The 25,314-nt window shown below is 39.2% G+C and overlaps 1 protein-coding gene across 2 annotated transcripts; it reads right to left on the bottom strand.

The window, feature by feature from the left end:
• Positions 1 to 2,566: 2,566 nt before the first annotated feature.
• On the bottom strand, positions 2,567 to 23,671 carry NIF3L1 (NGG1 interacting factor 3 like 1). 2 transcript variants are annotated; one of them, XM_045480686.1, is made up of 6 exons: positions 23,062 to 23,671; positions 22,076 to 22,238; positions 18,580 to 18,706; positions 16,545 to 16,683; positions 6,837 to 6,920; positions 2,567 to 2,969 (listed from the first exon to the last, which is right to left on the bottom strand). In XM_045480686.1, the coding sequence occupies exons 1-6, from the start codon at positions 23,492 to 23,494 to the stop codon at positions 2,785 to 2,787; spliced, it is 1,131 nt and encodes a 376-aa protein (XP_045336642.1). In that variant the 5' UTR covers positions 23,495 to 23,671; the 3' UTR covers positions 2,567 to 2,784. The 2 variants fall into 2 exon arrangements, with proteins under 2 accessions (XP_045336642.1, XP_045336643.1); XM_045480687.1 differs by lacking the exon at positions 16,545 to 16,683 and having other exon boundaries at positions 2,859 to 2,969.
• Between the last annotated feature and the right edge of the window lie 1,643 nt (positions 23,672 to 25,314).

Raw genomic sequence — 25,314 nt, 5'->3', positions numbered from 1 at the left:
TGAGGTTTTAATAGCATTAATAGTATCCTTACTATGCTGAATAAAATAAACTTGAAATAACTGATGCTGTAGACAATGTGACATTAAATGTGAGTATAATAAAAGAAAACTACAAAATTTTCATAATTTTGGCATGTAGCACACTTTGGCCTCAAGCCCTCCCAAGTATTCATGTCACCATTGTTACTTTTGCTACCTCAAGTGTAGTCCTCAAGATGGCAGCAGCAGTATCTCTTGGGAACTCAAATGCCTGGGCCCTACTCAAGCATCTGAATCAATCTGCGTTTTTTGTAATGCATTTTTTTTTTTTTACATTTATTCATTTTTCAGAGACAGAGGACAAGTGGGGGAGGGGCAGAGAGAGGGAGACACTGAATCCAAAGCAGGCTCCAGGCTCCAAACTGTCAGCACAGAGCCTGACGCAGGGCTCGAACTCATAAACCATGAGATCATGACCTGAGCCGAAGACAGACGCTTAACCGACTGAGCCACCCAGGCGCCCCTTTTATAATGCATTTTTAAACTACATCTCCAGATGTTCTTGTGCACATTCCAGTTTGAAAAGCAATGATAACACCTTAAAGTTAACAGTTCAGAAAATCTGACAAGCGAAAATAAAGAATTCATCTTCAGTAGTACTTTATGTTTTAAAAACTACAGAGGATATATTTGGGAGTACTTTTAGTTACTTAAAAATGCTAGCATGCCAGTAAAGAAACTTAAAAAAAAGTGACATTACTACTACAATTTTTAAAGCTTATTTTGAGACAAAGAGACATGACAAGTTGAGAGGGTGGGGGTGGGGAGCGGGGAGATTGCCAAGCAGGCTCCACACTATCAGCACAGACCTGATGCGGGGCTCAGACTCATAAACGGCTAGATCATCTTGACCCCAGCAAAATCAAGAGTCAGACACTTAACCAACTAGGCCACCTGGGCACCCCAATAATGTCATTCTTTAAAAAAAAAAAACAAAACAAAACTCTTTAGCAATAAGTATGTCCAATCATGAATTCTTCGATCCATTAAATCCCCTCTGGAACTCTATCCAAAGGAATTAATCCACAACCTTCAGCATGAGTAACTGTTAAGTGTGCCATAAAGAGAAAAAAAGTTTGAGAAATTACTGGCCCCAAGCTATTTAAGTACCATCTCTGACAATACCTTTCATGCCTCCTGCTTTCTGCCGTGACAAGTGAATTAATTACTTGGGCTTTTTCAATGCATTGTGTGGTTCCTCTATACTTGGTGTTTGTTCACGCTGTACCTCTTGACTGAAATCTATCCCCATTCCTCAGATAACTTTCCCTGTAAGCCCTCTGCATATCCTTAGCATAGTTAATTACAATATACTCTAAAATATCATCCAAATTTCTGTCCTATTCTCCCCACTTCTTTATGGGCCCAGCACATAGAACACAATGACTGAGGCAAATGCCATTAAGATGGTCTCTCAAAGCTGTCTGCTATTCTCATTCTCTCTACTTTGGTGTCAACCATCCCTCATCCAAGCTTTCTACTTGGGCTTCTGAATCTTTTCTGATTCTCCTCCCACCTCCTCTCTTGGCTCCTCCTCTGACTCTAACTGGGGACATTTCTTAAGGCTCAGTCCTATCGAGTTACTTCAGTGAATCAATATTACAGCAAACCACCTAGAATAATTTGTGAGTCAGGATCCCAAATCCTCTGGGCGATGATTGGTAGGAAAAGGGTCTTACAAAAGAAATGTAAAATCCTTTCTTAGCATTTTACAAGATTTGCTTTCATTTATTACCAAAGTAAAAAGCTCAGCAGAGAAACTGGAAATATAAGTATTCAAACGAAAAACCTCCCATACCGGCCAGAGAAAATCCCAGTGAAAATGGATTTCTTTTCCTTCAGAATTCCTTATATAACTCCTATATCAGTTTTACTGTCAGTGTCAAGAAGTAAAGAACACAGACCGTGAAGCAAGGCTACCACATTTTGTGTCCTAACTCCTTCACTCCCTATCTACGTGGCTTTGGACAAACTCCTTAACCTCTGTTTCAGTTCACTCATCTGTAAAATGGAAATAATAATAATACCTGTATTCTTATTTATAGGGATTGAAACTGTTTATAACATACCTGAGACGGCCTAGCACAAAATTAATACTGTATGGTAACTGGTATTATTTTGAAAGCTAACCATCTTTTATGTATTACTAATAAAATTACAGGTAAGTTACCCAAAAGCAATAAAACAATAGTTATGAATAATGGTCATGTATATTAAGAAAAAAACCACAAAAACAAAACCTCATCCTGATTCTGAAATTTATGTGAGACATTAGTGATCTATGAACAGGAACATACAGACATACCTTATCACCCCCTAGAGGCTGCTACCTAGAAATCAGTATTCTAGTCTCAAGTTTTTTAAACTAACCAAGAGCAGAGAGATCTCAAATGACAGATCTCATCTATAATTAAGCTAAGAAGAAGGTACTTACCAAGAATGTTAAGTAATCTTCCTGGAGTTGATAAATATGTACTTCACATGTATCATAATCTTAATTCATCTTATAATAAATATTTGTTAATAGTAGTTTGTTTAATACGTTTAATTGTTAAGTGTTTAATACATTATGGTTTTTACCATACAAGCTACAGACTATTTGGTGAAGCAGATTTACAAACCAGAAACAGTGTACATTCTAAGACATTCTTCCAGACGGATACTAAGTCTGCTGATTCCTGTTACGCATTCAAGTTGGGAGCAAATCAATTTGTAGACTCTGTCATCTTGTTGTCCCTGTATGCTTTAAATCACATTAAGAGGGTCCCTGTCTCTTTCTGACAGGATAATATTAATCTTATTTTCCAAGTGAGCACCCAGCATATCTCGAAGATCAGAAAGAAAACCTCGTTCAGTGTTGCTATGTTCACAGAGGATGACATTTATTCCTTGGGATGCAGCATCCAGAACATGATGATGGGACATCTCACCTGCCAACAAAGGAAAGAGCAAATACTTAAATATTAGACACAGTCTGTGGAATGCTGAACCATAACTGCAGAAACACCAAGAATTCATCGTGTAAAAAGCAGAACTTTACACATAAATCTAGAAAGTAATGTACAGGTTTCTTAGGTGTCTTCCAATTTAGAAAGAGACAGATCATCCCAATGAGAATTCCAAATTCTTCCTCCTTGGCAGACTCAGACAAGAATCTAAACTCCCGTATGCAATAGCATCTAATACCGCCAGAACCAGATCTACAAGAACACCCATTCAAAATGTTTCCATAAGAAGATAAACGAGTACTGCTAAGTCAACTGGGGCTTTCAGAAAATTTCTCATCTATATCAATACCAAATAACAAAATATCTCCAGAAAATCATAGGTATAGTTCCCAAACACTTCTTTATGCTTTGTGAACACCAAAATCTTCAGTATCAGCTCTACTCTAATAAGGATAAAACAAGCTTAAAGTTACTTCTAAATTAAAGACAAGGTAAATAAATAAATAAATAAATAAATAAATAAATAAATAAATACAGGGTATTTATTTTCCTTTAACTTAGGCAAAATTCCTAGAAATTCTGAAGTTACTGGTAGAAGAGGAGCTCCTCTTTTGTAAAAAGGTTTAAAAAAACTCCAGTGTTCTGTATTTTTTGTAATGTGTATTTAGAGAAGGAGCACAAGCACATGCATGGGTGGTGCAGAGAGAATCTCAAGCAGGCTCTGTGCTGTCAGCGCAGAGCCCCACAGTACAATCTCACTGTTCATGAGATCTTGACCTGAGCCGAAATTAATAGCCAAGACGTTTAACTGACTGAGCCACCCAGGCGCCCCAATAGTTGCTTTTTCCTATTTTAGAGAGAGTGTGTGTGTACGCAAGGGAGGGCCAGGATAGGGAATCCCAAGCAGGCTCCATGCTCATTGCAGAGTCCAACAGGGCTTGATCCCATGACCCTGGGATCATGACTGAGGCAAAATCAAGAGCCAGATGTTCAACTGACTGAGCCACCCAGGTGCCCCCTCAAGTGTCTTGAATTTTTTAAAAACACTATTTGTGAATTTGAGGACTTCTGATTTTACAGCAAAAATACACAATTTAGCTTGTTCATAACAAGTCTAATTTTGAAATATGTTTAGAGCCCTGAAAACATCAAAAAATAAGGTTCTTAGGGAAAGGTTCAATCCTCCACACTTTCCTGCTTCCCAATACATGTCATTTCATATATGGGATATTTTTTATTCAATAATCTTTTAAAATATCTTAATCTGTAATAGTAAAGGTAATAGTAAATAGTAAAGGTAATAGTAAAGGTAAAAATAGTAAAGGTAAATAGGAAAGTAAAAAGAAGAAAGACATTAAGGGGCCCAGTTAGAAGCCATGCTTCAGGAGAGACAAGTCTGGTGACCTGGACAATTATAAATGCTGTGAGGAGAAGGCATGAAAGGCAGGGCGGGGACAGGGGGATCTGCAAAGACTCTGTACTAGCTGAAGGCAAAGGGAAGAAAAGCCTAGCTTAGGAGGGTAGCTGTGGGAAAGAAGCAAATGAGAATTTATATTTACAAGGAGCAAATCTGCTGGTCTTTCTAGGATACTACCCTTAACACCCTGATACTACCATGTTACACTCAGAGTAAGGGTGATGAACATCAGGAGAGGCCTATATGTGCCTTTGACCTGGTGCTTTTCATCCCTAAAGTTATACTCAAAGCGACGCCTCACAGATCATAGACATCTAAGGTCAGCCAGATAAGAAGATACTTTCTATTTCCCCAAGTAACCAGATAGGAAGGCTATTTTAACAATTTTGAACTGCATGAATTTATCTTATGCACATAGTGCTTAAAAGTGTAAACAAAGAAAACTAGGGGTGCCTGGGTGGCTCAGTGAGTTGAGTGTCTCTTGATTTTGGCTCAGGTCATGATCCCAGGGTCATGGGATGGAGTCCCACATCAGGCTCCATGCAAAGTATAGAGCCTGCTTAAGATTCTCTTTCTCTTCCTCTGCCCCCCCCCCCCCACTTGTGCACTCTCTAAAAACAAAGAATAATTAAAAACAAAAACATTTTAAAAGTCTCTTTCAAGACTATTAAAAAAAAAGAACTAGTTTTAAGAAAGTCATTATTTATAAGGAAATAATCACATCCCCCAAATTTAGAGATATACCACAAAACAAATGGCCTATACTCTTCAAAAATGTCAATGCTCTGGACAGAGCCGAGAAACTCTTCTAGATGCAGTGTGTGCTCACAGATTAGGTATCAATCAGAAAAAGATACGCAATTCTAATCATTTGGCAAAATTTAAATATAGACTACATATTAAGTAAGTGTCTTAACAATCCTAAATTCCTGTATTTGATCATTGGTCATAGAAGAAAATGTCCTTAGTTCTTAGGAGATATATGCTGATGTTTCTGGGATAAAAGGTCATGTATGAAATTTATTACAAAATGGTTTCAGGGGAAACACATAAATAGAAATATATTTATATGCACACCCATAGATATATATTTATACACATACACACACAGAATATGTATGTAACACAGAATATGCAAATGTAGCAAAATACAACCATTAGTGTACAAAGTGCCTCCAAATCTTCTGAATGATGGGCCTTGTACCTATTAGATGTTACCCTCAAGGACAGAGTATAAAGCTGAACAATTACCATCTGATAGAAATGCATACTGGAGGTTAAGGAGAAAGCAACAGGAGGGGCACCTGGGTGGCTCAGGCAGCTGAGTGTCCAACTCTTGATTTCAGCTCAGATCAGGATCCCAGGGTCTTGGAAATGAGCCCCACGTCAGGCTCTGTACTGACTGTGAAGCCTGCTTAAGATATTCTCTCTCTCTCTCTCCCTTTGCCCCTCTGCCCCTCTCCCCTGCTCATTCTCGCTCTAAAATTAAAAAATGAAGAATTAAAAAAAAAAAAAAAAAAGGATAAAGCAATAGTAATTGGAGAGGAAGGCATGACCATCAGGGCAGGAGCCAGACAGTGTCAGAAAAAGCTTCTCAGAGGAGGTATCTTGAGCTTATCACTAGAAGTAAAGGGCAAGGAAGGCATTCTAGCCAGAGAAAACAGCAGAAGGCTGCATGAAAGAGGATGAATGTTCAGGCCTGACCAGGACATGTGAAGGAAACCACTAAAGACTTTTTAGCTAGCATAATATTATATACCATCAAATTTGTACTTTTGAAAAAAAAGTTAATTTGAGGGTTGTATGTGGAAGACTTAAGATTAGATTTAAGTATTTCATGTAGAAGATGATGCTTGAATAGAGATAAGAAGAAAGGCTCTATAAAGATTCTGGATGGGGTGCCTGTGTGGCCTAATTGGTTGAGCATCCAACTCTTGATTTCAGCTCAGGTCATTATCTCATGGTTCATGGGTTCAAAAATAAATAAACCTTAAAAAAAAGATTCTGGAGCTAGAACTGATAGGAACTAATGATTGGCTTTAGTGGCTTTAGCTAAGGTGGAAAGGTAGAAAGTGTCCCATTAACAGACATGAAATCTATGAGAATGTTTAGGAAGAACACAGGTTAAATAAATACTGAACACAAGTTTTTAAGATAATCTAACAGTAAATTGTTTAATGACTTTTTTTCCCTCTAAAAGAATATGGTTTAAATTTACTAGTAAAAAAATAAATAAATAAATAAAATAAAAGAATATGGTGTATCTCCAATTTCAGTGCAGTTCCTATTTAGTTCAGGTTCAAACAACAGGTATTAGATCCATCTATATGCCAGGTGCTGGCTTAAAAACCTGTTGTTTTTTTTTCCTTATAAAAAATAAAGCTGAGAATGATACACACAAAAAAGAAAAGGAGACCCAGAGGCTATCGTACCTGTGAGGTAAAGGTCAGCCTCTACCCCCTGCAGCACGGTGCTCCCAGAACCAGCACACAGGGCCACGACTCTGACTGGAGACTCTTCAAAATAAAGGAAACAAGAGACCAACACATTACAATTCCCCTTCATTTTAATATTATAATTTGTATCAATAATCTTTCACATAATGCAGACTTTACTCCTGGTCTCATTACCAGTAAATGAACTTTGCTTACTGAATTTAAAAAAATAATAAAACACATCTTCATATAGACAGATGATTCTTTGGTATTGCAAAAATAACCCAATGCAGGGCTATTAATTCCTTCAAACAGACATAGCTGTGCACAAGCCCACATAAGGCTGGTAAAGTGACCATCCTGGTTTTCCAGGCAACAGCGAGAGATAGGCAGGTACCAGCTCCTTCTCAGGTGAGGGACTAAAAGGGCTAGTTATAGGAATGCTACAAACTCACTTGACATGTATTTTTAAATATCATATTTAACTCAAAAGAACAACCTCTGTAGAGTAAAATAACAGAAACTTTGAAGCCCAAATCCAACAAGTATTTAGCACTTAAGGCTTCTAGAATGGACACTTCATTACTGGTCATTCCATCAGTGGTATTTTAAGAGAGACGCTGAGGGTGCCCTCTGCATGGAGAGCTCTGGGACCCCCTGGCCTACACCTATTTCAGGTACAGCTGTGCTGCCAGGGTGCCCCCTGTGCAAAGCACTCAGGTTCCCCCCCACCAGTCCATGCCTCACCTCAGCTCCACAGAGCGCACAGAGCACCCTGGAACACTTGGCTTACATCCACTTCAGCTTCAGTTATCCTGCCAAGGCATTCTCTGAGAGCCTTAGGACCACCCCAGTCCATGCCCACTTTAGTTCCAACCATCCCACTAGGGCAGCTCCAGCACAGAGTGCCCTGGGAGTCTGCCCATGCCCAACACCATTCCAGCCAACCAAAGTCACCAGGCACACAGTCTACTCAGGGATGACCATACATAAGACCATTCCTTCAAGTTGGGGAGAAGCAGCTGTTCCACATAATTCATAGAAGTGAACACAGAAAGTGAAGCAAAATGAGAAGACAGAAGAATATGTTCCACATGAAAGAATAAAATGAAACTTCAGAGAAAGAACTAAATGAAACAGGGAGAAGTAATACTCCAGGTAAAGAGTTTAAGGTAACGGTCATAAAGATGCTCACCAGACTGGAGAGAAGAGTGGAAGAACTCAGTGAGAACTTCAACATAGAGACAGAAATTTTTTTTTTTTTTTAAACCTATCAGGGTACCTGGGTAGCTCAGTTGGCTGAGCATCAACTTTGGTTCAGGTCATGATCTCGCGGTTTGTGAGTTCAAGCCCCACAATGGGCTCACTGCTCTCAGTGCAGAGCCTGCTTCAGATCCTGTGTCCCTCTCTCTCTGCCCATCCCCCACTTGTGCTCTCTCAAAAATAAACAAAACATTAAAAAAAAACCTACCAGAAATGGAGAATATAACTGCAATGAAAAATACATTAGAGGGAATTAACAAATGCAGAACAGATCAGTGATCTGAAAAACTGATAATGAAACACAGCCAACCTGAACAGAAAAAGAAAAAAAAAATTTAATGAGGATAGGTTAAGGGATCTCTTCAACATCAAGTGAACAATCATAGCATATATCGGTCTCAGAAGGAGAAGAAAGAAAAATGCAAAAAATTTATTTGAAGAAATAAAAGTTGGGAAGCCTGGGTGATTCAGTCAGTTGAGCGTCCAATGTCAGCCCAGATCATGATCTCACAGTTTCTGAGTTCGAGCCCCATGATGGCTTTGCACTGACAGCACAGAGTCAACTTTAGATCCTGTCTCCTTCCCTCCCTCTCTCTCTCTGCCTCTCTCCCACTCATGCTTGCTCTGTCTCAAAAATAAACATTAAAAAAATTTTAATAAAAAATAAAAATAAATTTAAAAAAGAAAGAAAGAATAGCTGAAAACTTCCCTGACCTGGAGAAGGAAACACAGAGAGTCCAAACAAGACACACCCAAGGAGATCCACACCATGACACATAATAACTGAAATGTCCAAGACTAAAGATAAAGAGAATTTTAAAAGAAGTAACTGAGAAGCAAAAAGTTATTTATATGGAAAACTCTGGAAGGCTATCAGCTGATTTTCAGCAGAAATTTTGCAGGCCAAAAGGGAATGTATCATGATATATTCAAAATGCTAAAAGGAAAAAAACCCACCATCAAGAATAATCTACCCAGGGGGTACCTGGGTGGCTCAGTTGGCTAAGCATCCAGCTCTTGACTTCAGCTCAAGTCATGATCTCATGGTTTCATGGGTTCAAGCCCCACATTAGGCTCCATGCTGACACTGCGGAGCCTGATTGAGATTCTGTCTCCCTCTCTCTGCCCCTCCCCTGCTCATGTGCTCTCTCTCTCAAAAAAAAAAAAAAAAGAATAATCTACCTAGCCAGATTATCATTCAGATTAGAAGGAGAGATAAAATGAGTTTCCCAGACAAGCAAAAGTTAAAGGAGTTCATCACCACTACACCAGACTTACAACAAATGTTAAAGAACTTAAGTAAAAAAGAAAAAGCCATAATTAGGAAATAGTTATGAATAAAAAGATGTAAAATATGATGCCACACACAACATGAGGGAATAAAAAACAAGTCCTTTTAAAAGGTGTTCCAACTTGGGGTGCCTGGGCAGCTCAGTCAGTTGAGCATCTGACTTCAGCCCAGGTCATGGTCTCATGGTTTGTGAGTTCAGCCCCACATCAGGGTCTCTGCTGTCAGCACAGAGCCCGCTTCAGGTGCACTGTCTCCCTCTCTCTTGGCCCCTCCACTGCATGTGCGCGCTCTCTCTCTCAAAAATAAACATTAAAAAAAAAAAAAAAAGGTGTTCGAACTTAAGTGACCATCAGTTATAGATGGCTATATATTTAGGGTCCTATAGAGAAACTTTCTGGTAACCACAAACACAAAAATCTGTAACAGATCCACAAAAACTGAAAAGAAAGCAAGCCAAGCATAACACTAAAGAAAATTACCAGTGACAAGGAAAGGGAACAAGAGAAGAAAAAAGGAACAGAAAAGAACTACATAAATAACCAGAAAACAATTAACAAAACAAAAATAAGCACATACCTATCAGTAATTACTTTAAATGTAAATGGTGTAAATGCAACAATCAAAAAATATAGGATGAAGTGAGTCTCTTGTAGGCAGCATATAGAAGGGTCTGTATTTTATCACTTCAGACCTAAAGATACATACAAACTGAAGGAAAAGGGATGGAAGAAGATTCCATGCAAATGGAAGCAAAACAAAACAAAGGTAGCAATACAAAACAGACTTTAAAACAAAGATGTAACAAGAGAGAAAGAAGGCATTACATAATGGTAAAGAAATCAATGCAAAAGAGGATATAACAATTATAAATATCTCTGCACCCAACATTGGAGCACCTAAATACATAAAACAAGTATTAACAAATATAAACAGAAAGTTTGACCGTACTATCATAACAGTAGGAGACTTTAACACCTACTTATATTGATGGATAAATCATCCAGGCAGAAAATCCATAAAGAAACAGTGTCTTTGGACAACACATTAGTGTTAGCAGATATATACAGAACATTCCATCCCAAAACAACAGAATATACCTTCTTTTCAAACGTACATGGAAGATTCTCCAGGATAAAACATGTTAGGCCAAAAAAGAAGTCTCACTCGGGGCGCCTGGGTGGCTCAGTCTGTTGAGCATCCAACTTCGGCTCGGGTCATGAGTTCAAGCCCCGCATCGGGTTGACGGCTCGGAGCCTGGAGCCTGCTCTGGATTCTGTGTGTGTGTCTCTCTCTCTGCCCCTAACCCACTTGCATTCTGTCTCTGTCTCTCTCAAAAATAAATAAAACATTTAAAAAGAATTAAAAAAAAATAAGTCTCAATAAATTTGTGAAGACTAAAATCATATCATGCATCTTTTCCAACCACAATGGTAGGAAACTAGAAATCAATCACAAGAAAAAAACTGGAAAAAACCACAAACATGTGGGAGCTAAACAACCAATGTGTCAACAAAGAAATCAAAAAATACAGAGACAAATGAAAATGAAAACATGATGGTCCAAAATCTTTGGGACACAGCAAAAGCAGTGAAAGGAAAATTTACAGTGATACAGGCCTACCTCAAGAAACAAGAAATATCTGAACAATCTAACCTTACATCTAACAGAATGAGAACAACAACAAAACCCAAGGTTAGTGGAAGGAAATAAAAGATCAGGACAGAAATAAATGAAATACAGACTAAAATAAAAAAACAATAGAAAAGACAAGGAAACGAAGAGCTGTTTCTCTGAATAAACAAAAACTGATAAACCTTTAGCCAGACTTATCAAGAAAAATAGAGAGGACCCAAATTTAAAAAATCAGAAATGAGGGGCGCCTAGGTGGCGCAGTCGGTTAAGCGTCCGACTTCAGCCAGGTCACGATCTCGCGGTCCGTGAGTTCGAGCCCCGCGTCAGGCTCTGGGCTGATGGCTCAGAGGCTGGAGCCTGTTTCCCATTCTGTGTCTCCCTCTCTCTCTGCCCCTCCCCCGTTCATGCTCTGTCTCTCTCTGTCCCAAAAATAAATAAACGTTGAAAATAAATAAATAAATAATAAAAAATAAAAAATCAGAAATGAATGAAGTAACAACTGACAAAACAGAAATCCAAAGAGACTACTATGAAAAATTATATGCCAACAAACTGAACAACCTAGAAGAAATAGATAAACTCTTGGAAAAACACAATCTTCCAAAATTGAATCAGGGATTAATAGAAAATCTAAACAGACTGGGGCACCGGTGTGGCTCAGTCAGTTGAGTGTCTGCTTCTTGATTTCAGCTCAGGTCATGATCCCAGGGATGTGGGATCAAGTCCCATGATGGACTGAGAGTGGAACCTGCTTAAGATTCTCTCCCTTCCTCTGCCCCTCTCCCCACTGATGCACACACTCTCTCTCTAAAGTAAAAACAGGGGCGCCTGGGTGGCGCAGTCGGTTAAGCGTCCGACTTCAGCCAGGTCATGATCTCGCGGTCCGTGAGTTCGAGCCCCGCGTCGGGCTCTGGGCTGATGGCTCAGAGGCTGGAGCCTGTTTCCCATTCTGTGTCTCCCTCTCTCTCTGCCCCTCCCCCGTTCATGCTCTGTCTCTCTCTGTCCCAAAAATAAATAAACGTTGAAAAAAATAAAAGAAAAGAAAAGAAAAGAAAAGAAAAGAAAAAACAAATAAAATCTGAACAGACCAATTCAATGAAATTTAATGGGTAATCAAAAAACTCCCAACAAATACAAGTCTAGATATATAGATAAATTCCAAAAAATAGAAGAGGAAGGAAAGCTTCAGGAAAGCTTCAAATACATTCTACAAGGTCAGCATTACCCTGATACCAAAACTAGACAAAGACACTCCCAACCTACAGGCCAATATCCCTGGTGAATGATGCAAAAATCCTCAACAAAATACTAGCAAACCACATTCACCAATACATCCACCACAACCAAACTGAATTAATTCCAAGGACACAAGGATGATGCTTCAATATTCAGAATATCAATGTAAAACACATTAACAAAGGATAAAAATCATATGACCATCTCAATAGGGGCAGAACAGGATAAAATTCAACATCTGTTCATGATAAAAACCTCAAAGTGGGTTTAAAGGAAACATACCTTTAATAGGAACAAGACAAGGATGCCCACTCTTGCCACTGGAAGTCCTAGTCATAGCAATCAGACAATAAAAGGCATCCAAATTGTTAAGGAAGAAGTGAAACTCTCACTATTTGCAGACAACATAATAGTATACATAAGAAAACCCCAAGACTCCACCAAAAGTAATAATAAATGAATTCAATAATGTTGCAAAATACAAATTAATACACAGGAATCTGTTGCATTTCTATACACTAATAATGAAATAGCAGAAAGAGAAATTAAGAAAACAACTCCATTTACAACTGCACCAAAAAGAATAAAATAGGAATAAACTCAACCAATGAAGTCAATGTCCTATACTCCGAAAACTATAAAACACTGATGGAAGAAATTGAAGGTAACACAAAGAAATGCAAAGATATTCCAATATCATGGATGTGATGAATTAATATTGTGAAAATGTCCATACTACCGAAGCAATCTACAGATTCAGTGCAATCCCTATCAAAATACTAACAGTAGTTTTCACAGAACTGGAACAAATAATACTAAAATTTGTATGGCTGCACAAAAGACCCTGAACATTGAAAGCAATCTTGAGAAAGAACAAAGCAGGAGGCATCATCATACTACCCAATTTCAAGATATACTACAGGGACACCCGGGTGGCTCAGTCGGTTAAGGGTCCAACTCTTGATTTCGGCTCAGGTCATGATTACACAGTTCATGGGATTGAGCCTCACATCAAACTCTGTGCCAACAGCGCAGAGCCTGCTTGGGATTCTCTTTCTCCCTCTGCCCCCTCCCCTGCTCATTCTCTGTCTCTCTCTCTCTCCCTCAAAATAAACATACGTTAAAAACAAGATATACTACAAAGGTTTAATAATCAAAAATGTATTGTGCTGGCATAAAAATAGACACATAGATCAATGGAACAGCTGAGAAATATACCCCCATTTATATATGGTCAATTAATCTTCAACAAAGGAGGCAAGAATATCCAATGGGAAAAGTCTCTTCAACATATGGTGTTGGAACAATCCTAAAGTTTGTATGGAACCACAAAAGACCCGAATAGCCAAAGTAATGTTGAAAAAGAAAACCAAAGCAGGAGGCATCACCATCACAGACTTTAGCCTCTAGTACAAAGCTGTAATGATCAAGACAGTCTGGTATTGGCACAAAAACAGACACACAGACGAATGGAATAGAATAAAGAACACAGAATTGGACCCACATATGGCCAACTAATCTTTGACAAAGCAGGAAAGAATATCCAAAGGAAAAAGACAGTCTCTTTAACAAATGGTGCTGGAAGAACTGGACAGCAACATGCAGAAGAATGAAACTGGACCACTTTCTTACATGATACACAAAAATAAACTCAAATGGACGAAAGACCTAAATATGAGACAGGATACCATCAAAACCCTAGAGAGGAAAACAGGCAACAACCTCTTTGACTTCAGTCCCAGTAACTTCTTACTTGGTATGTCTCCGAAGGCAAGGGAAATAAAAGCAAAAATGAACAATTAGGACCTCATCAAGATAAAAAGCTTCTACACAGCAAAGGAAACAATCAACAAAACTAAAAGGCAACCAACAGAATGAGAGAAGATATTTGAAAATAACATATCAAATAAAGGGTCAGTATCCAAAATCTATAAAGAACTTGCCAAACTCAACACCCAAAAAACAAATAATCCAGCGAAGAAACGGGCAGAAGACATGGACAGACACTTTTCCAAAGAAGATATCCAGATGGCCAACAGACACATGAAAAGACATTCAACATCATTCATCATCAGGGAAATACAAATCAAAACCACACTGAGATACCACCTCACACCAGTCAGAGTAGCTAAAATTAACGCAGGAAACAACAGAAGTTGGCGAGGATATGGAGAAACGGGAACCCTCTAGCACTGCTGGTGGGAATGTAAACTGGTACAGCCACACTCTGGAAAACAGTGCAGAGGTTCCTCAAAAAATTAAAAATAGAATTACCCTACAACCCAGCAATAGCACCACTAGGAATTTATCCAAAGGATATAGGAGTGCTGAATCACAGGGGCATATTTACCCCAATGTTTACAGCAGCGCTATCAACAATAGCCAAATTATGGAAAGAGCCCAAATGTCCATCAAGTGATGAAAAGATAAAGAAGATGTGTTTTATATACACAATGGAATGAATACTACCTGGCAATGAGAAAGAATGAAATCTTGTCATTTGCAACAACATGGACAGAACTGGAGAGTATTATGCTAAGTGAAATAAGTCAGTCAGAGAAAGACAGATACATATGTTTTCCCTCATATGTGGAATTTGAGAAACTTACCAGAAGACCATGGGGGAAGGGCAGGGGGAAAAATAGTTTCAGACAGAGAGGGAGGCAAACCATAAGAGACACTTAAATAGAGAACATACTGAGGGTTGATGGGGAGAGGGGAAAATGGGTGATGGGCACTGAGGAGGGCACTTATTGGGATGAGCACTGGTGTTGTATGTAAGGAATGAATCATGGGAATCTACTCCCGAAGCCAAGAGCACACTGTATACACTGTATGTTAGGTAACTTGACAATAAATTATATTTTAAAAATAAATAAATAAATAAAAGAAAAAAATAAAGTTGGTTATCAATAGAAAAAACAAAGAAACAAATGGTGTTGGGTAAAGTGGACAGCTACATTCAAAAAAATGAAAATGGACAGCTTTCTTATACCATACACAAAAATAAACCCAAGACGGTTTAAAAACCTAAATATGAGCCCTGAAACCATAAAACTCCTACAAGAACACATAAGCAGTAATTTCTCTGACACCGGCCTTAGAAATACTTTTCTAGATAGGTCTCCTCAGGGAAGGTACACAAAAGCAAAAATAAACTATTGGGACTACACCACAATAAAAATCTTTTGAACAGCAAAGGAAACCATCAACAAAATGAGAAGGCAATTTGCTCAATGGGAAAAGATATTTGCAATGATACATCCAATGACAGTCTTACATCCAAAATATATAAAGAACTTCTACAACTCAACACTATAAAAAAACAAATAATCCAATTTAAAAATGGGCAGCAGACCTGAAAAGACATTTTTCCAAAGACATACAGATGGCCAAAAGACACATGAAGAGATGCTCAACATCGCTAATCATCAGGGAAATGCATACCAAAACCACAGTGAGAGATCACCCACACTTCTCAGACTGGCTGAAAACAAAAAGACAAGAAATAGCAAGTGTTGGCAAGGATGTGGAGAAAAAGGAACCCTCATGCACTGCTAGTGGCAACATTACTAAGTGCAACCACCGTGGGAAACAGTATGGAGGTTCCTCAAAAAATTAAAAATAGGAATACATATGACCCAGTAATTCCACTACTGGATATTTACACACAGAAAATAAAAACACTAACTTGAAAAGATATATGCACCCCTATGTTTATTGCAGTATTTAAAAGCCAAAAACCAAGACTACAAGACTCGGAAACTGCAGTGGATCACTTGGCACCTTGCTGTAAAATGCCATCAGTATTATAAAATAGAATACTTGCATTGTAATTGGAATAATAAAAACTTCCGGCGCCCTTCCTGGCCCATGGTAGGACTGTGCTTCATGCCCTGACTTGTGCTCAAAATGTGATTCATTCTAGACAATGATTTGAACAGAAAATGTATCATTTCTGGGTTAATGTTTAACTGATGGTCCAAGACCATCCAAAACTCCCCCTCTGCAACAGCAATCAGTGTACGATGAGTAGACTTCTCCTGCTGACTTGAAATGAACATGGAGTAGGAGTGAGACATAAATCTTCCTTGAGCCAAATGAGATGTACACCACAGCATAACCTAGCCAACCTGGATTGATAAAATAAATCAGTCAGCCCCCCGTGAACTAACATGTTTCCTGTCACATTACTACAACCCAAACCATCAACTTTTGCCCAAATACTATGTAATACTACATTATTAGTAGGTACACTGGACAAATAAATGGGTCATATTTACCTAAGGTCCTTCCTACCCCAAGAGCAAGGCGAACATGAGCTAGTTTAAGGTGCCTTTTGATTCGCTCAATCATGGTTGCCAAGGAAGCAGGCTCATCCAGTGTGCACAACCGTCCCATCCCAGTTTGCGGAAGTGGAGGCTGAAGAGAAACACAAGTTAGAAAAACTGTCCATCTCAGTCCTAGAAAACATACAGCAAATACTGAGATCAATAAAACATGCACACTGTGAGCTTACTACAGCCAGGTCCCGGTTGAAGTTCAAGGATGCAAGCCTGACAAAAACATTCTCTGACTTCTAGGAGCTCAGTCTCCTGAGAGGCAAATGTTTAGATAACTAATCACAATAAAAGTGTTTAAATACAAGACAGGAACCATTTTATGGGAGCACAAAGAAATGACAAAATAAATGAGCTGGGACTTGGGGTGGGGATACTTGGAGAAAGTGGAACCAAAGGTTTTGCAAAAACGTAGGCCTCCCAGACCAGAAAAAAGTAAAAAAAAAATGTATAATAATAATAATGTGATGTCAAGTATAGTGTGGTAGGAAAGGGATAGGGTGAGATGTGGAAAGGTACGAGCTCAGAGCGGTTCCAAGAGCAGACGCTACAGCTGATGTGCAGAGCAAGGGATGGAGACAGAGGCCATGGCCAGTACACTATGAGAAAAAGCATGGACTGTCGCCCTTCCGGTGCCCACTAGGGAGACTACTCTTCTTTTGTTACCTGGGATAGGAGAGTTTCAACTACTGTGGTGACAAAGCACAACTTTTCAACTACTGTGGTGACAAAGAGAAGAGAAACATTCTATAGATTTGGGGACAGAATCAGCAGGCATGGATTTATGAGAGGCAAGGGAGAGCTGTGTAAACTTGGAAAATCAGGCAGAAGATGATGCCACCAATGAAATAGAAAAAAGTAATATTCAAAGGGGAGATGTGGGAATAAGGTCAACATTTGTATATACTAAGTTATATGTGGGATCCATTAAGTGGAACAGAGAGTTCCAGGAAATATGGGTTCATTTTTTTAAGTTTTTACCTTAAGAAAGCATTCTGAGCCAGAAAGTAAAGATGCAGAAATCACCATATGAATAGCTGTCAAGTTAAAGGAGCAAATAGAATGGTCCAGGCAGAGGGTATAAAAGAGATAGAACCTGTAACCGAGTCTCTAACCCTAAAAAGTACTATATGATACTGGGTTTCAACCATACTTCAATAAAAAAAAAACATTAACAAAAAAAACTACTACACTGGGGCACCTGAGTGGCTCAGCTGGTTAAGCGTCCAACTTCAGCTCAGGTCATGATCTCATGGGGGGGGGGTTCGAGCCCCACGTCAGGCTCTGTGCTGACAGCTCAGTGCCTGGAACCTGCTTTGGATTCTGTGTCTCCCTCTGTCTCTGCCCCTCTCCCACTCATACTCTGTCACTCTCTAAAAAAATAAACATTTAAAAAAATACACACAAAAAAAACACACAATACTACACTTCTATAACCTGAATGTGTCTGCCCCTGCACAAATTCCTATGTTGAAATCCTAACCCCCAAAGATGATGGTATTAGCAGGTGGAGCCCTTAGGGGGTACTTAAGTCATGAGAGGGGAGCCCACATGACTGGAATTAGTTTATAAAACAGATTCCAAGAGATATCCTTAGTGTTTCCCATTACATGAGGACACAGAGGGAAGGTACCGATGATGAATCAGGAAGTGGACCCTCTCCAGATACCACTCCAAATCTGTCAGCACCATAATCTTGGGAATTCCCAGGCTCCAGAATTGTGAGACATAAATTTCTGTTGCTCATAAGCTATCCAGTCCAGGGTATTTTGTTATAACAGCCTGAATGAACTAAAACCTCTACCAACACTTTTCCATTCCTGGAATGTCTCCCTTTCTCAGTACAGTATATTTTCCAGGGTATTTTATGCCCTCAACACTACCTTGTGCTTCTTTAGGTAACAGTTGACAGTGTGTTGATATAACAACTTACAAATGAATTTGCCAAACAAAAATGCACAGTATATATTTTTATTACCTTCTCCAGTAACAGAATTTCAGTCTTCTGATAGAATTGTCTGTTCTGGGAAAGAAAAGCCATCACCTGTAACAAAGCCTCCTGACTACAATTCAGACTAATCCGTGTTTGTTCTTCATCATCAGTCCTATTAAAAAAAAAAAAAAAAAATCACTTGCTGTTCTAGGATGAATATAAGTAAAACATATTATAAACAATCCACACTTTACAACCTCCTATAATTAAGATTAGATTTACATGAAATTTAGGGGATGCCTGGGTGACCCAGTCAGTTAAGCCTCTGACACTTGGTTTCAGCTCAGGTCATGATCTCAGTTTGTGGGTTCAAGCCCTGCATCAGGATCCTTGCTGACAGACAGAGTCTGTTTGGGATTCTCTCTCTCCCTCTCTCTCTGCCCCTCCCCCACTTGCACTCACTCTCTCTCAAAACAAACAAACTTAAAAAAAAAAGATTTACATGAAATTTAGGTTGCAATCCCAAACCATTTTCTTTCTTTTTTTTTTTTTTTTTTAATTTTTTTTTCAACGTTTATTTATTTTTGGGACAGAGAGAGACAGAGCATGAACGGGGGAGGGGCAGAGAGAGAGGGAGACACAGACTCGGAAACAGGCTCCAGGCTCTGAGCCATCAGCCCAGAGCCTGACGCGGGGCTCGAACTCACGGACCGCGAGATCGTGACCTGGCTGAAGTCGGACGCTTAACCGACTGCACCACCCAGGCGCCCCAATCCCAAACCATTTTCAAGAATACTTTTTTTTTTAATTTTTTTATGTTTATTTATTTCTGAGACAGAGAGAGACAAAGCATGAGCAGGGAGGGGCAGGGAGGGAGGGAGGCACAAAATCTGAAGCAGGCTTCAGGCTCTGATCTGTCAGCACAGAGCCCAACAAGGGGCTCGAACTCACAAACTGCGAGATCATGACCTGAGCCGAAGTTAGTCGCTCAACCGACTGAGCCACCCAGGTGCCCCAAGAATAGTATTTCTCAAGGGACACCTGGGTGGCTCAGTCGGTTAAGTGTCAAGATTCTTGACTTCTGCTCAGGACATGATCTTTCAGTTTGTGAGTTCCAGACCCCAGTCAGGCTCTGTGCTGACAGTGCGGAGCCTGCTTGGGATTCTCTCTGTGCCCTTCCCCTGCTCGTGTTCTCTCTCGCTCTCTCTCAAAATAAGTAAACTTAAAAAAATTAAATAAATAAATAAAAATATTTTTCAAACTTCAGCATGCATCCAAATCTCCTTGTAGACTTATTAAAATAGAATGTTGAGCTCCACCCCACCTCCCCAGTTTCAGATTCAGTAGATCTAGGTGGAGTCTTAGAATTTACCTAACAAGTTCCAGGTGATGCTGATATTGCTGGTTCAGGGACCTCACTTCGAAACTACTATTCTAGAACTGTTCCTAATCCCAGGTATGCATCAGAAATCTGCTAGCTTCTTAAAATGATAGCTACTGGACCCTTCTACAGATCCAGTGAAATAGAACTTCTATGAATGGGGCCAAAGCAAATCGAATTTTTTTCCCAAATGAAGGGCTTTTTATTTTTGAGACAGAGAGAAAACGAGCGCGCGCGCACACACACGCACGCACGTGCTCGGGGCAAGGGCAGAAAGGGAGATAGAGGATCCAAAGCAGGCTCCAAGCTGACAGCAGTAAGACCGATGTGGGGCTCAAAGTCACAATCCATGAGATCATGACCTGAGCCAAAGTTGGACACTCAACTGAGTCACCCAGGTGCCCTCAAACTGAATTTTTTTAAGGCCCAAAGAAGTTAATTTTTCAAACCACTGAAACAAGAATCTCCCGGACAGATTTTCAGGCAAACCCCATTCTAATTACATAGCTTTAGGATGAAGCCAACATTCTGTAGGGGGTCTTGAATGACCCTGAGAAGCAATGCCCTGAAGTGTCTCCAAAAACACTGGCATCAGAAAAGTTTTGTATTTAACCATAAACTCTAAAAATATAATCATAGAATTCTAGAGCGAAAAGACACCTTAAAAGAATCTGGAAGAGTAGTTGTCAACACTGGAATCATCTGTAGAGCTTTGACAAGAAAAAGGGAAAAAGTGCCTGGACCCCAATCTAATCACAAAACCCAGATATCACCCGTAATAAGGAAAAACTAAAACCAAACTAAATGTGCATCAGTTTTAAAAAAGGGGGGAAGGCACCTAGGTGACTCGGTTGAGTGTCTGACTCTTGATTTCGGCTCAGGTCATGATCTCTTGGTTTAATGAATTAGGAGCCCCACATTGGGCTCTGCTCTTCCTCCTTGGGATTCTCTCTCTCCCTTTCTCTTTGCCCCTCCCCAGCTAACACTGTCTCTGTTTCTCTCAAAATAAATAAACTTTTTAAAAAAGGAAAAAGCTCATTAGTTAGGAAGAGAAATGCTTAAAGAAAGTCCAGTAGATCTATAAGAAACACTACATAGCAGTTAAAGAGATCTTCTATACCTACATAGAAAGATCTCTAAGACCTCTTGTTCAGTAAAAGAGGCAAATGCAGCATGCCATTTAATTAAGAAAACAATAAAAAAAAAAAAAAACACAAAAATCTGCATTTCTCCATGTTCCTGTATGTGTTTAGAAAGATACCCACTTCTCTGAAAACAAAGGAAAAGGTAACATGAATTGAAGATACTGGAATTGAGTAGAGGGAACAAGGAGGACTTTTACACTGTTTGAAATTTTCATGTATATCTTTTTAATTTCAGTACTTACACAGTATTTCAATATGGTAAAAGACATCCATAACTGGAATCTATACAAAGTCCTGGAAATAATTTTTCTTGAGGTTTTTTAAATCCCTCAACACTATTAGAAAACATTTGCAATAATTTTATTACAAGGTATCTACACCTAAAAACCACTCACAAGAGTCCCTTTTTGTTGCAGCCTGGAACACATCTCCATCTTCTTAAAGTTATTATATTCATCTTTGTTTTTTTAAACAATTATTAAGTTCCAGCTTTGTCTAACTTGTCTCTTAACATGCTTCAAAAGATGTTTGGATAAATTAGCTTCAAAGAAAATCCACTAAAGGCACCATTTTGATATCTCTGCCCTAAATAAATGATTGGCCTTATAAGAGGCACCTGAATGTCTTCTTCCATTAAAGTGTTTGAGAATCACTGATTTGCTTGAAACTGGTAAGAGTAAACCTATGTAATCAGTGAGTCAGTAGGGTTTATCTATATACTATAAAAACCACCTTTCAACATTATCAGGGGAATTAGAAACGTTGTAAATAAAAGGCATAGTATAGTCCCTCCCACCTAGAAAATAGTAAGTGTTACTTGTCATTTTTATTGTTTCAGGAAAAAAAAACCCATGGTTCTTCTGGAGCACCTACATGCAAATGAGAAGTATACTGCCTCGTAAACCCATCCTGGGGGGAAACAATTTGTTTCAGTTCACAATACTAGAGTTATAGAATTTATAAAGAAGATCCTTACAGATAAGTACACACAAAAAAGAAGAAAAATATATCATACCTAGTAGAAAAAGAAGTGATAGAAATATTTGCAATTTCTTTCACTGCAGAAATGACTTTGTCCAGGTGTTGCGTGGAGTTAACGCTGAATTCTACTCTGTGCGTTCCCCCCATTGGGTAGTTGGCAGCTTTGGAAGGATGTATGGGCCTGGAGGTGCAAACTCCTAGGAATAAAATTGTGTTTTTTTTTTTTTTTTTTAATTAAAAAGATAAACTATTATGGGCAAAATTTTAAGAAATAAGCTTTTAGAAACTGATGTTTATATAATATGCACACATATATATATCCCTTACATATACATCCAAAAGTCCCCATAATCTAGTGATTTAGTATTGACATAAAATCAAATTGATTTTCAGAATTATTTTCCAGAAGACTGTTAAATACCACAAAAACTGGACTCATGAAGTTTTAGACGATACATAGAATTGTAACTGCTTACTAAATTTATTCAGGTAAATCATCATTCAGGTTGCAAATGCTCATAACCTACTTGACCACATTAATTCAGATTATGTCATCATAAAAGTTTCAACCCCAAATGAGTAAATGAAAATAACTAACTAAAAATAAAGCTAAAACACATAGGCTGAATTCCGTCATTGTGCTGGGCATGAGTAAGCATTCAGTGAAAATCTGATTTCTATCTAACTGACATACAAAGAATATCCTGGGGAGATCTGAGATTTCAGAGCTCAATTTAACAAGCACTTCTTGAATTTCTGGGTGCTAGGCACTGTGTCACGAGAGTGAGGACTCACAAAGCTCAGTCCAGCAATAAAGATTTCCTATGCTCTCCTTACTAAGGATGAAAATTTAATTTCTCAAATGCAATTTAATGGCCAGATTTCACAACATTATTTTTAAATATATAAAAATAGAATGGTACCCACATCTAAAGCAGTTAAAATTCTACTAGAAAGACATTCTAAAATTTCAAAGCATTCGTAGGGAAAATATTAAACATGAAAGAAGAGGCTTCTCACCAAGCCCTTTAGCCAACCAGCTATTGACTCCCTGGGGTGCAGCATCATAGGCTGTGTGAGGAGAGTAAATACCAACTCTGTTTTCCAGAGCCTGAATCACCAGGCGCTCCTTCCATGTTTTCCAGGTTATGTGCGTCAAAGGTCGGAAAATAGGCGGATGGTAGGAGAGAATAAGATCCGACTTCTTTTGCAGCGCCTCCTCCATCACTTCCTCGGTCAAGTCATTGGTAAGGAAGAGTGTGTTTACAGTGTGTGGTGGGCTTGGTTCCACCAGTAATCCAACATTGTCCCAACTCTCAGCAAGTGAGAGGGATGCAAAGTCATTCAAGGAGGAAAGGAGAACCTTTAAATCCATGAAGGAACGGGAAGAACTGCAGATCAGGGAATGAACAAGCCGGATTGTTGTGGGAGTGAGGAGTACACGAGATAACATACAGAAATCAGGTAAAACTGGGATGCTTGGGTGGCTCAGTCAGTTGAGCGTCTGACTCTTGATTTCAGCTCAGGTCACGATCCCAGAGTTGTGGGATCGAGTTCTGCACTGAGCTCCCCACTGAGCATGAAGCCTGCTTAAAAGTCTCTCTCTCTCTCTGCCCCTCTCTCCGGCTTGCACACTAACAATAACAAAACAAAACAAAACAAAACAAAACAAAACAAAAGGGAGAGAAGAAATCAGGTAAAATTGAGTATCTGAAGTCAATACCCAGGAAATGGTACACATGTACACTTTAAGCCTGGACCTTTGAGGTAGCAAAGCATATGAGCAAAAGAACTATAGTCACATATCCCTGGGTTCAAATACTGATTCTGCCACTTACCAGCACATGATACCTTAGGTAAGTCACTTAGCTTCTCTGAGGCTGTTTTCTCATTTACCAAATGGGAGCTACTATAACCAAAATCAAAGGCCATCCATAGAAGCAAATCAATTAAGATGTGTAAATCACCTGGCACAAGCCTGGTACATAGTACACATTCATCCCCACTTCCTCAGCCCCCAACACAAAGTTCTTTTTCTCCCCATCCTTGCTTCAACCACCCTCATCCCTTTTCCATTACTCTAAATACTATCTTTCCTTACAAGTTTCCTTCACCTTTTTATTTATTTTGAGAGAGTCAGAGACAGTGCAAGTGGGGGAGGGGTAGGGAGAGGAATGGTGGGGGAGAAAGAAAGAGAGAATATCCCATGCTGTCAGCACAGAGCCCAACTCGGGGCTCTCACAAACTGGGAGATCATGACCTGAGCTGAAATCGAGTCGGACACTAACCAGCTGAGTCACCCAGGTGCCCCATCCTTTAACTTCTTAAATAAAGCTTTTTTTTTTTTTTTAAACATTTATTTTTGAGAGAGACAGTGTGAGCAGGGGAGGGGCAGAGGCAGAGAGGAAGAATCTGAAGCCAGATCTGTGCTCACAGCAGTGAGCCTGATGCAGGGCTTGAACTCAGGAATGGTGAGATCATGACCTGAGCTGAAGCTGGACACTTAACCAACTGAGCCACCCAGGTGCCTCAAATAAAGTTTTTCTTAATAAACATCTTCAGTGTCTAGCCCCTATACAAAACACTGTTAATTCCATTAAGATTCTAGGAACATTTCTGTTTTTGAAGAAAAGCATTCATTGTATGCACAATAATTAACAAGAAAAGCATGGCCAACTGTAAATTTTATCAAATTAGTCATAACCCAGTAATTTCAAAAACAAATTCTTTCAACAAAAATGTTTAACAAATTTGTTGAAAAAAACTATTTTTTTCAGCAGAAATGTTTACTAAGAGATGTGAGTACTTGTTCAGTATCTGATTTGAATGGGGCGCCCGAGGGAGGGGGGCTCAGTTGGTTGAGTACCCAATTCTTCTTGATTTTGACTCAGGGCATGATCCCAGGGTCCTGAGATGAAGCCCCGTGTCAGGCCCCACGGCGCCTGCATGGAATTCTCTCTCTCCCTCTGCCCCTCTCCCCGCACGCTTTTTCTTAAAAACAAAAACAAAAACACAGAAATGATGCAGAGCCTACAAAATCCACTGGAGCCTAAGGTCTCGGAAGACCTTCTAAAGGTCCTTATACCACTTCCACTCTAGAATTTCCAAGTTCTGATACTGCCCCACTTTCCAGACTCTTCTAAATCTGGCAGGCCTTGAAAGTGAAGCCCTAGTGGGCCACCATACCACTTTTGAGTTATTTACTGCTAAATTTGAAAGAACCCTTGTAAATAACATAGAACACCCTCCATTTTTAGAAAACCGCGAAGCTTG

This window comes from Leopardus geoffroyi, chromosome C1, assembly GCF_018350155.1.
Source record: "Leopardus geoffroyi isolate Oge1 chromosome C1, O.geoffroyi_Oge1_pat1.0, whole genome shotgun sequence".
Taxonomy (NCBI): Eukaryota; Metazoa; Chordata; class Mammalia; order Carnivora; family Felidae; genus Leopardus; species Leopardus geoffroyi.
Note: the sequence above shows the minus strand (reverse complement) of the source record. Positions and strands in the feature narration are given on the sequence as shown.

What these genes read in the sequence shown, in the direction of transcription:
- NIF3L1 (XM_045480686.1), bottom strand. Translation starts at nt 23,494, where the DNA reads ATGTTATCTCGTGTACTCCTCACTCCCACAACAATCCGGCTTGTTCAT. An exon ending in ATCACTTCTTTTTCTACTAG is followed by an intron (nt 18,707 to 22,075) that starts GTATGATATATT and finishes TTTTTTTAATAG; the next exon opens with GACTGATGATGAAGAACAAA. An exon ending in GGCTGACCTTTACCTCACAG is followed by an intron (nt 2,970 to 6,836) that starts GTACGATAGCCT and finishes CTTTGTTGGCAG; the next exon opens with GTGAGATGTCCCATCATCAT.